This window comes from Periplaneta americana, chromosome 8 (assembly GCF_040183065.1).
Source record: "Periplaneta americana isolate PAMFEO1 chromosome 8, P.americana_PAMFEO1_priV1, whole genome shotgun sequence".
Classification (NCBI taxonomy): Eukaryota; Metazoa; Arthropoda; class Insecta; order Blattodea; family Blattidae; genus Periplaneta; species Periplaneta americana.
Genome location: NC_091124.1, coordinates 174139841 through 174155262, shown reverse-complemented (window position 1 = coordinate 174155262; position 15422 = coordinate 174139841). Strand labels below are relative to the sequence as shown.

The 15422-nt window shown below is 35.6% G+C and overlaps 1 protein-coding gene across 1 annotated transcript; it reads right to left on the bottom strand.

The window, feature by feature from the left end:
* Positions 1 to 4367: 4367 nt before the first annotated feature.
* LOC138704262 (leucine-rich repeat-containing protein 27-like) lies at positions 4368 to 14798 on the bottom strand. The gene is made up of 6 exons (XM_069832134.1): positions 14610 to 14798; positions 14136 to 14514; positions 10051 to 10226; positions 9870 to 9976; positions 9684 to 9788; positions 4368 to 4446 (listed from the first exon to the last, which is right to left on the bottom strand). The coding sequence occupies exons 1-6, from the start codon at positions 14796 to 14798 to the stop codon at positions 4368 to 4370; spliced, it is 1035 nt and encodes a 344-aa protein (XP_069688235.1).
* Between the last annotated feature and the right edge of the window lie 624 nt (positions 14799 to 15422).

The window sequence follows — 15422 nt, the reverse complement described above, 5'->3', positions numbered from 1 at the left end:
TACTGCTTATTGTAATCACAGATAATGTTATCAATCGGTTTATGTTATCATTTCTATGAATTCCTATACGGATTAATACTAAAACATTGAACAAGTTCCGTTTACTGTGTTGATAGATTTGGTTAATGTTATCACTAGGGACCGGATTTTTATGTAATATCAAGGTGTGAAATATGTACACATTTATGTAAGAAAAATAAGCTGAATATGTAGCAAAATATGTAAAATCATTAAAATATTTAATATTAATATCTGGCAGGTATAGGATAGGTAAGACTCTCCAGTTGTGATTTCATATAGTACCCGACTTTTTTACCGCACACTTGTTACATTACTATTTTTCCATCTATAGCGAAAGCTTCATCCATCGCAATCAATGATTTTATTTTTGTCGTTAGAGTTGAAGATACAGGGGACATTTTAGTTAGTTAAAAGCAGTAGATAAACTCACTTCCACTTTATACTGTAAGTACTAAAACTAGAGAACTGAGTGAAATGAATGACACAACAGTACTGCAAGCACTGTTTCGCTTTACAGGATTAGGAGAAAATAAGAGGAGATGTAGGACACGCATTTTAGCTGCTCCCTGTAAGAAACAAAGTACCTACTAAAATCTCAAACTATAGGCATTTACAAACTATTGTTTGAAAAGTGACATTTCTGTCTTATTCAGAAGGGTAGAATTATTCCAGCCGAGAACCATACTTTCTAATTGCTCGGAAAATCCCATTTCCGTATAGGTCTACTAAATTTAAAGTAAAGAGGTCAAGCACTAGTTTGTTCCTTTACTTCAGCTTCTTTTCAAAAGTCGGCTACTTTATTGTGGCTCATGTCAGACTTGACACGGGTTTTCCCTGGAAGGATTAGGAAGAGGGTGGGTAAGGTTGCAAATTGCATGGGAACGACTTGTTAAGACGTGTGCAGAACAATTATAGTTCGAGACAAATCATGTCGTCCTCATCCCACTCCACCGCAAGAAGGCAACGCTGCTTTCTGAGTAATTTTTTACAATACAAGGTAGTTGTATGAGAAAGGTTGCCTTTTGTTCACTCATATTTGCAGTGGGTAGTATGGGGTGAGTGCCTCTATTACTTCCTGGAACTAAGAATGTTATGTTTCGTCCCGAAATATATCCTTTCTTGCGTAGGTAAAAAGGCTTTCTAAATCTGTATATTTCAAATTGTAAACTTCCCTAGCAGAAGTTTTTTTTTCTTTTAGGGAAGTAAAAATGAATAAAACCCCTAAATATGTAGATTTATGTAATACCAAGCCATAATATGTAATGTGGGGTAAATATGTAAAAATATGTAGTATCAAATTTTAATATATTAATGGTAATTACAAGATTCGCAAATATTTGTTATTTATATACGGTTAGGTTGAAAGGAATATAATATGTAATTACATAAAAATCCGGTCCCTAGTTATCACATTTTTGCTTTCACAGTTTTTGTTTCCAAGTACTACAATGCTCAATTTTGCTTTCACAGCTTTCGTTTCCAAGCATTATACTGTTTTGTAACATAAAGTAGTGACCAGCCTCATGGGCTAGTGGTCAAAGCTTCTGGCTATAGTTAATGAGGTCAACAGAGGAATTTTTCCTTAAAGGGGATTAATCCTGTGTTCGTCCATGGTCTGGAATTTAGGTTAAGTTTAGATTTAAGACCTCTCCTGGCACCACATTATCATAATCATCCTATCATATCATCGGGGTAATGTAACTCCGCCTTCCAGGCACCCCAACCTCAGAAGTGGGTTACAACTAAGCCACGGCCAGGAGAGAAGACCAGAAATGTCGAAAAGACAACCTGGTGGCATTGGATTAAAAAAAAAAAACATAAAGTAGTTGACAGCTTATAACAGACTTTTTTCTTTGAATTCGATCATCCTATCCACTCCCAACTGAGCTGTTGAGGGGCTCGTCACTGGCAATACAGTTGCTATGCAGTGATTGGAAGTAACAGTACATTCTTCCCCAATCCCAATTGAAGAAAGACCAGTCAGCATAGGTAGTACCCCTCCCACACTTTCTCTTTCAAACAACAAAAGACATTTCATCCCTTATGTTAGTACAGTAATTTAGTTTCTGCTTTTGTATTGTGAACTTCGTGGTGTTGTACTGCGATGTCTAGTATGGAGAGCAAATGTAAAGGTTTAATTATAGAAGAGAAGGTTTCAATTATAGAATGTTATGACAAATTGCCTAAAATGCAACAATGGAGCTAAAAGTCTTACAATCTTTTCTGTACAAGCCACTGAAAAATCGAGAAATTGTTTCCAACATGGGAGATTTTCAAATTAAATGCCAGAAGCTGAAGAAAATCTAAAAATTTGTTCATCAGACAGAAGAGAACTTTCAGGAATTGATGGGTATTGATGAGGACGTCACCACTGCTGTGAAACAGACAGAAGACGTCATATGTGAGGTCGCTACATCCACGAACTCGAAGGAGAAGAGTTGGGAGCAGAAGAAGGAGATGATGACGATTCCACCAAAATGTCTCGACTGCCAACGAATGCTCAAATATGTTTTGCGACATGGTGTTCAAAAACGTTATGAGTACCGGTAGCAATTGCTACCACTGAGATTTTGATTTTTCACGACTTTTTTAAATTTTATTTTTCTGTTATGAGTTCGATACATGTTTTCTCAAACCCTCAGTAAACAATTCAACAAAAGCGAGTGCTTTAAACTATGAACGTGTGTGAAGGATAATTTATATTTCAGAACTGACCATTTTTCATGTTCAATTTTCTCTCTCCTCGTCCATCCATTTCGTCTAATTTTCTAACCATCTTGCTATCATTGAGATTGGATCCTGTGGGCGCCCTTGGTGATACTGTGTTATAACTTAGTTATATTTATGGTTGTAGAGTAATTATAGGCTGTCAATATGTAGTAAATGCAGCCACTTTCAATTTTAATTTTTCGGATACTGTTATTAATCGGTTAATGTTATCAGATTATCTGGATTTGAGGGTGATCGTTAAGGAGCAGATTTCTATGTAATTAAATATTTTTCTTGCGTGTGATAAAACACGATTAACAAAGTTAAAAATTCCGAATGTCAAGTTTCAAGTTTAAAACCCGAGTTTTATTTCACATAAAAACACATATTTTCACAAAAAATTATGTAAATACATATTTTCAGGAAATCTATTATAAACACATAAATCTTGGAGTTATTTTACTTAAATAATTTTTTTACAAGAACTTTTAAATATTTTAAAATCTAAACCCATTATATCACTCAGAAATACGTTATCTTTTTAAGAACTCTTGGTTGCTTCGTGTTTCTATGGGCTGTGTGGTGTATCCGTGATCCATTTTTGTAATAGTGTTGCCTCAAGTTCTGAGAACTGCTAGGCAGCATATCAGTGTTATTATATGAGAATAAATTAACATGGACAAGAAGGAGAGATTTTGCAACACATAATTAGGAATGTTTATTGTTGGTGAAGATGATTTCATTCCGTGCTTTGTTTGTGAAACACAACAGATAAGAGCTCGGGTATGAACATTATTTAATTTAAACAAATCTCTCGCCTCTCGCTCATGTCTATGAAGTGAGGAAATACATGTTGTTGTGATTCCCCGTTATCGGACCATAAGCATAAGCTGCATAGTGTAGACGTGGTGGTGTTGCTATAGGAAGCTTTTCTCCGACATTGTCAGTCAGTAGCTAGAAATATTTTTTTACGTTAAGACGTATGTATATTAGCCTCTTAAGATGCCTAAAATCAAATCGAGTTTAAGATCGCGTCTACAGCAATATGTAGATGAATTTAAAAACATTTTTACTACCGACGGAAAAGTGTTATTTTGCCAACCATGTGATAAATCAGTAAGTGCAGATCAGAGCTCTCTGGTAACCCAACATTTGTCTAGAAACAAGCACATTGCTGCTGCTTCACTTGTGCATTCACGGCAAAACAGTGGATATAAAAAAATGTGTAAAGTTGCTCAAGTATTGGAGGGCGTGCCTGTAGGTGAAACTGACGGTGTTTGTGTTTGTGACATTCCTCTCTTTAAATATGCACGTCTGACGTCCTGTGATGTGGAAAGATCGTTTTCACAGTATAAGTCGTTGTTCAGAGATAATGGGCATGCATTTGTGATGGAGAATTTGGAAATGACCTTTGTTTTGTTGTTCACTGCAATTCTCGGCCAACTACTAGCAACTAATACTCAAGTGTGATTGGTGAGTATCTAGTAACATTTTTTTTTTCAAGCTAAGTAAGGTATTTTTGTCATATTTAAAAAAATATATTTTTTTTATTTTTAGCAAATATTTTCGTACTTTTTAGCACATAAAAAATAAATATATTTCAATTTTTTAGCACATAAAAATCCGCTCCCTAGTGATCATAATAAGTAGTGCTGACCTTGTCTTTGGCGAATAGGTGCTCCAGTTTGTCTCCATTTTCGTAGCACTTCTCTATCCCTGCAAAACCACAATGGAATTGAGATTGAAATTTAATTTTGTTTTCAACTGAGTAGATTTGTATTGAGAACTTACAGTACAAGATGTCCAGGCTAAAAGTAAACATAAATAACATAATATAATTTTGTAACGTAAACCACAATCGATATAAAATCTCTCTGAGATTTATTCTGTCATACTTGCAAGGTCATTGTTTCATTGCCTGCTGCACGAACGCAGAAAGGGTTATGCAGTGCTCATTTTTTTGTCAGTCGAAATGTGGACGCCGTAGTGCAGTGGTGGGCAAAATGAACGCAACCCACAAGACAGTATTTAAATGGCAACTACATACTGTGGGAGGGGTTGTACTCTACAATGCAGTGACGGATTTACAGACAGTAGCGCCACTACACTCCTACCTACCATATGCAATTAGAATAGTCCATTCACGTGATATTTAATTAATCATTTTTCAAAGCATTTCTTCGAAATAGGAATTTATATCTGTGCATGCTATTTTCAGTTGCGCAAGGAGATGAGCATCGCTTAAGCGGGATCTTTGGCTGGACTTTATAAATTTCATTTTAGAAAACAGCTGTTCGCATTGGTAGGTTGATGAATACATACCGTCATTTCCCATAACTATGGTCCACGATACAACTATTCAAAGATCATAGACCGTTCGTAGATAGCTGCAGTGACTTGACTTCAAACTACAGTACAGCAAAAATATAGATAAACGAGGTACTCGTTATGGAGTACAAAATTTGAATAGTTGTATCGTGGACAATAGTTATGTTCGAGGCCCATAGTTATGGGAAATGACGGTACTCATTATTTTTTAAGCAAACTGTCTAAGCAGTGGATATGTAGTACTGGACATCTTTTGAACAATTTTAGCCCCCAGTAGACCTTCACATTCTGCTTTCAAGAAGCCATCATTCTGCAAATCCAGTACCTCTAACTGCAATTCTGGGATAACATTTTCAATTTAAACATGAAAAGGAGTGGTAAAAATATTGAAATCTTTCTCCATCCTTTGAAAATCACTGAATCTGTGTTCTTTGAACTCGTATAACAGGTGATCTGTTTTAAGAATGTTCATATTTAAATTTGCGTCCTGAATATTTGTAACTGATCCTAAACATGAGAAATGAAAGAACCGCCTTTCTTGTAAGTGTGATATTCTCTCGATTCATATGATTCTGCGAAAGACATTGTATCACTAATGAAGCTCTGAAGTACAGCAATCCAGTATAATCCGCCACGTACACGCGCAGTATTTTCATGGAGTGGGGGAAAGGGAAGATAGGGGGTAAATTTGATGCTTTGCTGAGCTCTGACATCACTGCAACAATGCCGCAGGAATGCCTGCCATTGCCGTAGTGTAAAGTGGAGTGCAAGCTCTGGTTTGAAGAATTTAATCAGTGTTCAGCAGCATGCACAAAGGGAATGGAATGTGTATCCTCCCACACGTAAATCCATTTATGAGTGGGATAAAACTCTACGAGAGACTGGAAGCTTGATTTCAAAAAGGGAAACATTCTAAAAAGCATGTGACCGAAGAGACTGTGTATCAGGTGCGTTAGTCATTTGCTAGGAGCCTACATAAGTCAATTAAACAGGCTAGTAGGGAATTGCGAGTTCCTTGTTCTACAGTTTATTGTACTCTTCACAAGAGGCTCTTTTTAAGTGCTTACAAACTCCAATTCCATCATCTTAAATCAGATGATTGCCACAAAAGATCTGATTTCGGTGTTGAGATGATTTGCCATATCGATGAAAATCAGAATGCATTGCACTTTATGCTGTGGCATCCACATCTCTATGACAAGTAAACGACTGATGCATAATCTGTCCCCATTCTGTTTCTGCACTTGCGTGGAATAAATCTCAGAGCAATTTGCTATTGATTGCGCTTTACATTACAGGATTATAAAGTATCAATTCTCTCATTATACGCTGTTATTTGTTTACTTTTAGCTCAATCATCCTGTATGTCACATTTTGGAAAAGTTTTATAAGGATAGAAATGACTGCAGTAAAATTTTCGTATCAAGTGTTTTGAAAAATGGTTATTCCTTTTCTTTATGTTATAAAATATGACTATCACACAAATCAAAATTATTAAATTATCGACAGATTAGACAGATATGAAATTTGCGGTGGATGTAGAGCTATGGACAGGTTTTCTGTCAGTACTTTAGTTTTCCTCCCCACTCTCTTTCCACTGTTTCTCCATAATGGCCAGACTAGCATCTCATCGTCATTGAATAATTTCTTGTAATATTCAGAAATATGATAGAGTTGGATATTTTTATATTTATACATCTTGATTACACAACTTTTAACACTGTATCACTTCGGAATATGTATGATATGAACTTTCTTGTGTTAAATTTTAACGTACCTTGTTAACATGTTTCGACCTATTTTCGGTCATCTGCGGAACGGGTTGTTGTTGGTCTTGGCGCCTCCTGTTTTCTGTGTGGGTGCGTTCGTAGTGTAGAGTCAAAGAGTGTATGTGTTTTGAAATTGAGTTGTGTGTTGAGAATATCGTTGGGGTGTGTTTTCGTGTGTCTGTATATTTCATATTGTTCTAGTGTGTTGAGTTTCTGGCTTTTTGGTTGGATGTGCAGTATTTCCATGTCTTTGTTGATGTCTCTGTAGATGTGGTTGGCATTTTATATTTACTTAGTTTTCAAGTACCTACCAACTTTTTGTAAGTTACGGTAGATTGAAATAATTATTTATTATTTATCGTATGTTCACAAATTACTGTAAACTTCTAAGTCTATGCTTTAAGTATCTTAACATACAACACAATCTCTTAGCTTTTCTGTCATAATTTCACATAAATACTTGTAGATATCTCGTAAATGTTTGGCAATGAAAATTTCTTCATAAAGTTAGTTCAATTTTTCACTAATCCATTTCAAACGTGACATTTATGGCAAACTTTCGATAACTACTGTCACTTCCTGTTTTTAATGTGTTAAATTTTGATAAATATACAAAGAAAAAAAACTATCATTAGAGCAATATTTCAAGAAATGAAACAGTTACAAATTGTATATATCACTATTTCACATTAGTGATTCCTTTTTTTTGCCTTGAACTTCATTTTAACCATTTGGGTCTTTAACAATAATATTTTGTTTCTTGTTTAGATCATTAATAATATAATAATAAGGAAATGATCACCCAAATAGGCATTGATCATTGTTTAGATCATTAAGGCCTTCCATTAATATATACCAGTACCGGTATTACTCAACCGAGGCCAGTGGAGTCCTGCAGCCCAGAGCCATGGCGCTACTGTTCCTGTGTTCATAATACTGCATCGCAATAGTTCACATTATGCCCACAACTCCACTCGCCTTGGTCGAGTAATAATAATATAGGTGGTACTAGGGTTGGTAACTTTTTCACATAGAAAATGGACAAATTATCCAGTTCCGTTACTAAAAACAACTTTATTCTACACGATGGCAGCTAGATTCAATTGTCTCGCGTACTAATAGTTGAAATCGACTGCAGTTTGCAGTTCTGATTTAATAGATGCATCATTTTCCTGTATCGAACATCTGTTCAATTATTGTTCATGAGATGAAACACCTTCTTTGTATGAGCATTACTAACTACTTGGTATGTTTAGAATAAAACTTGCCAGTTTTGCCAAATTTATAATATTAAAATGATTTGATTTTAAACAAATGAGCACTAAAATTCATTTCTGGCAAGCATTACCTTCCACAAAGTCTGCACATTTTAGTGCATCTCAAAATTCATCATATAAATCATCATGATTTACGGCAAAATCAAATTTTTTGAATGAAAATTTTTACATTATGCAAAATAAGGGAGAAAAATGTTCGAAGAGAAGACAAATATGGGAGCCAGGAGTCTGTTAAAAATTAGGGCCAAACACGGGAGATCCCAGAGAGTTGGTAACCCTGCGCGGTACGTAGTTTTGGCATTCAAAATATAGGCCTCCTAAAATCACAATTTTGGTTGGATAGATGTGAGATACTGTCTACAGTACTATTTCTTCCAGATCAATGATTATGAAAGTTACAAAAATGTGAGAAGTTTTACGCGTTGCTATTTCAAATGATTTTCACCTACCAAATTCATTCATGCATAGTGAAATAAAGAATAATTTCAACATTTAATTTGTGTCACAATTGCAGTAAAGTTGTTGTTGTTTTCTAATGCCAGGCATTTGACAATAAAGTCATTTGACCTCTTGCACTCTAATATTTTTCAAAGATATTGTCATGGTTAGCCACTGACGCACAGATTTTGAGGTGTTCCGAATCTATTGCTTGATTTGAGTTGCACAATGGACAGTTAGGAAACTGATATATTCCAATTCTATGCAGGTGTTTGGCCAAACAGACATGGCCTGTTGCCAATCTAAATGCAGCTACAGACGATTTTCGTGGTAAATCGGGAATCAACTGTGGATTATGATGCATAGAGTTCCATTTTTTCCCTTGAGATTGTGTTATCAAATTTTGTTTGTTGAAGTCTAAGTATGTAGATTTAATAAATCTTTTCACAGAGTAATACGTAGATTTAGTAACAGGTCTGTAAGTAGCAGTGCTGCCCTTCTTTGCTAAACCATCCGCATTCTTGTTTCCCAGGATTCCACAATGGGATGGTATCCATTGGAATACAATTCTTTTATTGAGTGATAATAATTGAGAGAGCATTTTAGTTATTTCTGCTGTTTGAGATGAAGGTGTGTGTCTAGAGACTATTGATAGAATAGCTGCTTTGGAATCTGACAATATAACTGCATTTTAAAATTTATTGATGTGGCATAGAAGATTCCTGAGACTTTCACTTATATCAGTGATTTCTCCATCAAAACTTGTTGTTCCATATCCAAGAGATCTATAAAGTGAGAAGAGACAGCATGTAACACCTGCACCGGCACCTTGTTCTCTGGAGATCAAGGATCCATCGGTGTATAAATGAAGCCAGTTTTGTGGAGGGTACCTAATATTAATTGTCTCTAAAGACAATTGTTTCAGTATTTCAGTGTTTACTTCTGATTTCAGTATGTCTTGTGTTAAATTTAGATTATATTCTATATTTAATAGAGTTAAAGGGTTTGGTTTAATTTGTAAGTTTTCTTTTAAATTCGGGATGTTGATTTTCTGTTTTAATTCTTGAACCATGGATATGAAACTTTTTTGAGTTTTTAATCTACAGAGAGGACTGTAATTGCAGTAAAGTAAAGCCCATACTTCGTCCTTTGAATAATGGCAGCCTGTTGCTGTAGCATATACCGAATCCTTGCTACAAACATCTCCTTCAGAAGATTGTCACGAATTTTGGCTTCCCTCTTGCACCTGAAATAACATACAATGCATAAGGACTTCGGCAATTTGGGTACAATAACAGTCTTTAAGTGAAGTGAATCTGTAACAAACATGTCAGTAGGATGTGGCCACAACTGCAGAATCTTGTTGCCAACACTTTGGATTCTGGTGGACATGTCTTCCGTAACTTCAATGTCATTTTGGGTTGGTGGGGTCATCTGTAACAGATGACTGAAGTCATTATAGGAGAACAAACTAACCTTCTGTGGGTGAGTGAGATAAAGAGACTTACCGCCAGCTGGTACCGGCACACGGGCTGGGATGTCTTAGGTCGTGGGGGATCAGATTTTGAGTCTGGTTTCTGGTAACTCTTCACTGTTATTGGAGGCAGATTAGATGAAACTGCTCTCTTTTTTACTAATGCTGGGGACTTTCTCTTCTGTCCAGATCTTGTCTTCATTTTGCCTTCTGCAAAACAATGAACCAATTTTATTCATGTGTAATATCAGGAAAACTTTTCTTTTATCAGTAGATACTTTTGCTAGTTCTGCTGTCATAAAAGTACCGGTAACAACATAAACTATCTCGTAACACAAAATCGAAAATTATAAAGTGTTAGTAGTCATAAGTAACTATTGTAGGTAATGGTACCTATATTTATATGTTTTTAAATTTTAGATTTTTCTCTAAGTATACTACTAACTTGTCACAGATCGACTAGCTCAGCTTAGCTTAAACTTGAGATAAGTATAGTGTTAGCAACGTACTGCCAAAGAACGCGACAATTTTTATTCAGTCAGATTTTGTGCGCGTGTATATAATATTGTCCGTATAGGTCAGTTTCTATCTGATGCTTTTCCAATTCACTGCGGGCTAAAGCAGGGAGATGCACTATCACCTTTACTTTTTAACTTCACGCTAGAATATGCCATTAGGAAAGTTCAGGATAACAGGCAGGGTTTGGAATTGAACGGGTTACATCAGCTTCTTGTCTATGCGGATGACGTGAATATGTTAGGAGAAAATACACAAACGATTAGGGAAAACACGGAAATTTTACTTGAAGCAAGTAGAGCGATCGGTTTGGAAGTAAATCCCGAAAAGACAAAGTATATGATTATGTCTCGTTACCAGAATATTGTACGAAATGGAAATATAAAAATTGGAGATTTATCCTTCGAAGAGGTGGAAAAATTCAAATATCTTGGAGCAACAGTAACAAATATAAATGACACTCGGGAGGAAATTAAACGCAGAATAAATATGGGAAATGCCTGTTATTATTCGGTTGAGAAGCTCTTATCATCCAGTCTGCTGTCCAAAAATCTGAAAGTTAGAATTTATAAAACAGTTATATTACTGGTTGTTCTGTATGGTTGTGAAACTTGGACTCTCCCTCTGAGAGAGGAACATAGGTTCAGGGTGTTTGAGAATAAGGTGCTTAGGAAAATATTTGGGGCTAAGCGGGATGAAGTTACAGGAGAATGGAGAAAGTTACACAACACAGAACTGCACGCATTGTATTCTTCACCTGACATAATTAGGAACATTAAATCCAGACGTTTGAGATGGGCAGGGCATGTAGCACGTATGGGCGAATCCAGAAATGCATATAGAGTGTTAGTTGGGAGACCGGAGGGAAAAAGACCTTTAGGGAGACCAAGACGTAGATGGGAGGATAATATTAAAATGGATTTAAGGGAGGTGGGATATGATAATAGAGACTGGATTAATCTTGCACAGGATAGGGACCGCTGGCGGGCTTATGTGAGGGCGGCAATGAACCTTCGGGTTCCTTAAAAGCCATTCGTAAGTAAGTAAGTTAGCAACGTACTGCCAAAGAATGCGACAATTTTTATTCAGTCAGATTTTGTGCGCGTGTATATAATATACACAGACGCTAGAAAAAAGGCGAATGGGGATAAAAAGAGAAACCAAGAGTCAGGAAGTAATAGGGAAGAAAGTAGTGAAAAGTTTAAGGGTGCGAGTGTAAGTGGAAATCTAGGATGTGAAAGTGAAAGTGTGGGGGGGGGGGAAACAAAAGAGGAATAGAAGAAGAAGAAAGAAATAGAAAGAAAGATAGAGATAGAAATAAAGCAGAGACGAACAGTAAAGAAAGGTCAGAACCTGCGACAGCTGAGGATATAGCAAAGGTATTAGATGTGATTAAAAAATGTGGGGATGTGATCAAAAAGTGCTAGTAAAGGGAAATTGTAAATGATAGAGAAGTATAGGGGAGAGAGAAAGTGTATAAGCTGATGTGTAGAGATAAATGTAAGTATTTATAGGAAGTGAGAGTAGTGTGAAAGGATTAGGTATAAGTGGAATAGTGAGAAAGTGAAAGTGAGCGCAAATAGGAATGAGTGAAAATAGTGAAAAAGGGTTAAGAGAAATGAATAAGTGACAGCATAAAATTAGTACTAACATTTGAACTTTGGAACAGTAAATGAATATAAGAGAAAGTTAGGAGAAAAGGTCAAAGAACAAATAGGGCAAATAATTCAATATGATAATTTATAGAGAATAAGTGAAATTGAAATTTTAGTGAATAGTAGTTAGAGGAAAAAGGGGGTTTGAAAGGTGTACATAATTTTAGATATATTACGATTAATGATCAAATAGAGAATAGCAAATGAAATGTAGGAGAAATACTGAAGGGGAGATTGACCAAGTAACAAAAAAAGTACATAGTGTAATTGGGAGTATTTGTGTAGATGTGTACTGCAAATAATGTGTTACTGTAATATGTTAATGGTGGCACCGGATACAGAAATGTGAGGTACACCATTACATGTAAAGAAGTGCTGTGACGAAATATATCATGTCATATATACACGCACAAAAAATCTGACTATACAGAATGTCCGATTTATCTTGACCACCCAAAATAACTTTGTAGGCCTACACAAGCACCAAATGAAAAATTGTTTCATACAAAAGCTGTACAACTGAAAGGGGGAAATAATACTAATGGGGAAGGAACCTTGTAGCATTATTTAATAATGAGGTACGAGCACTAACATTGTTTCTTTAAATGGTACTATATATTTATTATTCAGTATTTCAATTAAGCTCGTCAAGACCTGTCCAAAAATGTATGGTACATTATCACAGTAGGTCATTCTAATAAACAGAACGTTAATAAACGCGATGTTACTTGGTGCCTCGACAGCATGGTTCTTGTGCATAATACATACAAAGAAAGTGATTTGACTAAGTTTGTGTAAACAATATGTACCGGTAGTAGGCCTACATTGCAGACATCCAGGGTCATGTAACCCATTCCACGTAGCTTTGGTTTACAGTAAACACATGAAACTAAATGTAGTACAGACCACTCACTCAGTCATCAGTGTTCAGCAGAATGAAAACAAAGCTACGTGTAATGGGTTATGCGACCCTGAGTAGGCCTATCATCTGCAATGTACTACTGTACATATTGTTTACACTTCATATTATATACAAGAAACATACCGTCAAGACACCAATAATGTTCCGTTTATTAATGTCCTGTTTATCAGAATGACCCACTATGATACATTTTTGAAAAGGTTTCGACGAACTTAATTGAAATACCAATAAATACATAGTGCCACTTAAAGAAACAATGTTAATAAGTGTATCTCAATAATAAATAACGCTACACGGTTGCCTCCCCATCAGTATTATTTCCACCTTTCAGTAATAGGCAGGTTTACACCTTTTGTATGAAACAATTTTTCATTTGGTGCTTGAGTACAAAGTTATTTTGGGTGGTCAAGATAAATGAGACACTCTAGGTATATATAGCCTATATGAACTACGCTATATATATATATATATATATATATATGAGGGGGAAAGGAACTGGCCACCCTACCCCATTATCTCCTGGCCTAGTTGCCTCATAAGTGGTGCCTTCTTGGTATCACTTGTGAGGTTCAGACCTGGGTGAAACGAGCGCTGAGCGGATTCCACCGATTTTGGAATAGACACCGACGTACTTGAACTGACAACATAGAAAACAAAAAAATCACACTCAATCGCTTTCACCTTCATCTTGACGGGATAATAAAAGCCTAACCTAACCTAACCTAACCTAAGTGCGTCGGTGTCTATTCCAAAATCGGCGGAATCCGCTCAACGCTCGTTTAACCCAGACCTGTCTTCGCACAGTTGACTAAACAACAACATTAGGCTATATAGACTATATGAACACGTTTCATACTTACATTTCAGCATCTTACACCATCCAGTCTGCGCATGACAAGTTCTCATAAATAATTAGACCTACGGTAGCCTACGTGCAAAGAAGATTCAAGATCTGCCGATTTAAAAAAGAAGACACGTTCCCATCAAGATAATCATAAAGAAATAAGTTCAATAATATGCTCATACCTCTAGACTCTGTACTCTTGTAGAATGGCTCTGCTATTGGTCGAATGGTTGATGGTGATGGGGCTTGAATATTATGTTCATCTCTTAAAAACTCTATCACACTCTTTACTCCGTGTTCCAGTACATCTTGAGGAGGAAAGGTGATAGGATTTCCTAATAGCTGAATACCCCTCAGTTTAGGAACAAGGCCTAGTTCCAATGGCAAGACACGAATTTGGTTTCCTTGCAGAAGAAGTACTTCAAGATTGGGGTGATTTGCTATTGATCTAGGAAGAGATGTTAAGAAATTGTTCCTCACATCCAACCACTTCAGGCTTGGCAAAGCAGGGAAGAAAATTTCACATAACTCTTGAAGTAAATTACCTTCCAAATAGAGATACTGCAATAAATGAAGTAAAAAATATTAGAAAACTAGACCACACTAAATAAAACCAGTGACATTTAAATCAAGAAAAGGTATAGGGAAAACATTACCTTTACGTATAAACATTCATCATAAAGGTATTCTGGAAACTGTCTCAAATGTTTACGGCTCAGATCAAAGAATGATGCATTCCCTGGTCCTGGTATAATTTGTTCTTCACTGTCAATTGTATTTATTTCGGAATATTTATTTTGAGGAGCACCTTCCCCCTCATCGTATGTATTGTCATAACCATTCATTCCAAATAAAGAATATTTCAATCAGTTCTAGATGCATTCACACAAGATTGACTGGTCTTCAATTATTAATTCTCTGTGTAATAATGCTAAATAAAAAATAGTTGATATCCAGGAAAATAGTGTACCAGTACTAGTCCTAATAGTTATGGTTCATTAAATGCGTCCGGGAATAATAGTTTCACGCGTCTAATAAAGTATGAAGAAATATATCTCAGTATGTACAATAAATTATATTACGTGCAATAAAATCGGCTACAATATAGCCAACATCCAGTTGTAACCATGACAACCAGACACAGCTTTCAAGATACTCATATACAGTAGTTGTTATCAACACTATCTTTCTAAATGTATTATAATTATTATTTTACAAACATGTGTGTAATAGAACTGACAGAAGTTACTGTATTGTTGTTTATTTTGTATTAAATTACAATTAATAGCATTTTTATATCTAATGCTCTTATGTATTATATGAAGCCCAAAAGTATGTTTCAATTAATTTTGGGAACACATGATAGACATAGTGATATTAATAATAATTAAATATAACTAATTTTCATATAAATGTACGAATAATTGCTAATATTATGTCTTACAGATTCTTCAACAACGTGAAATTCA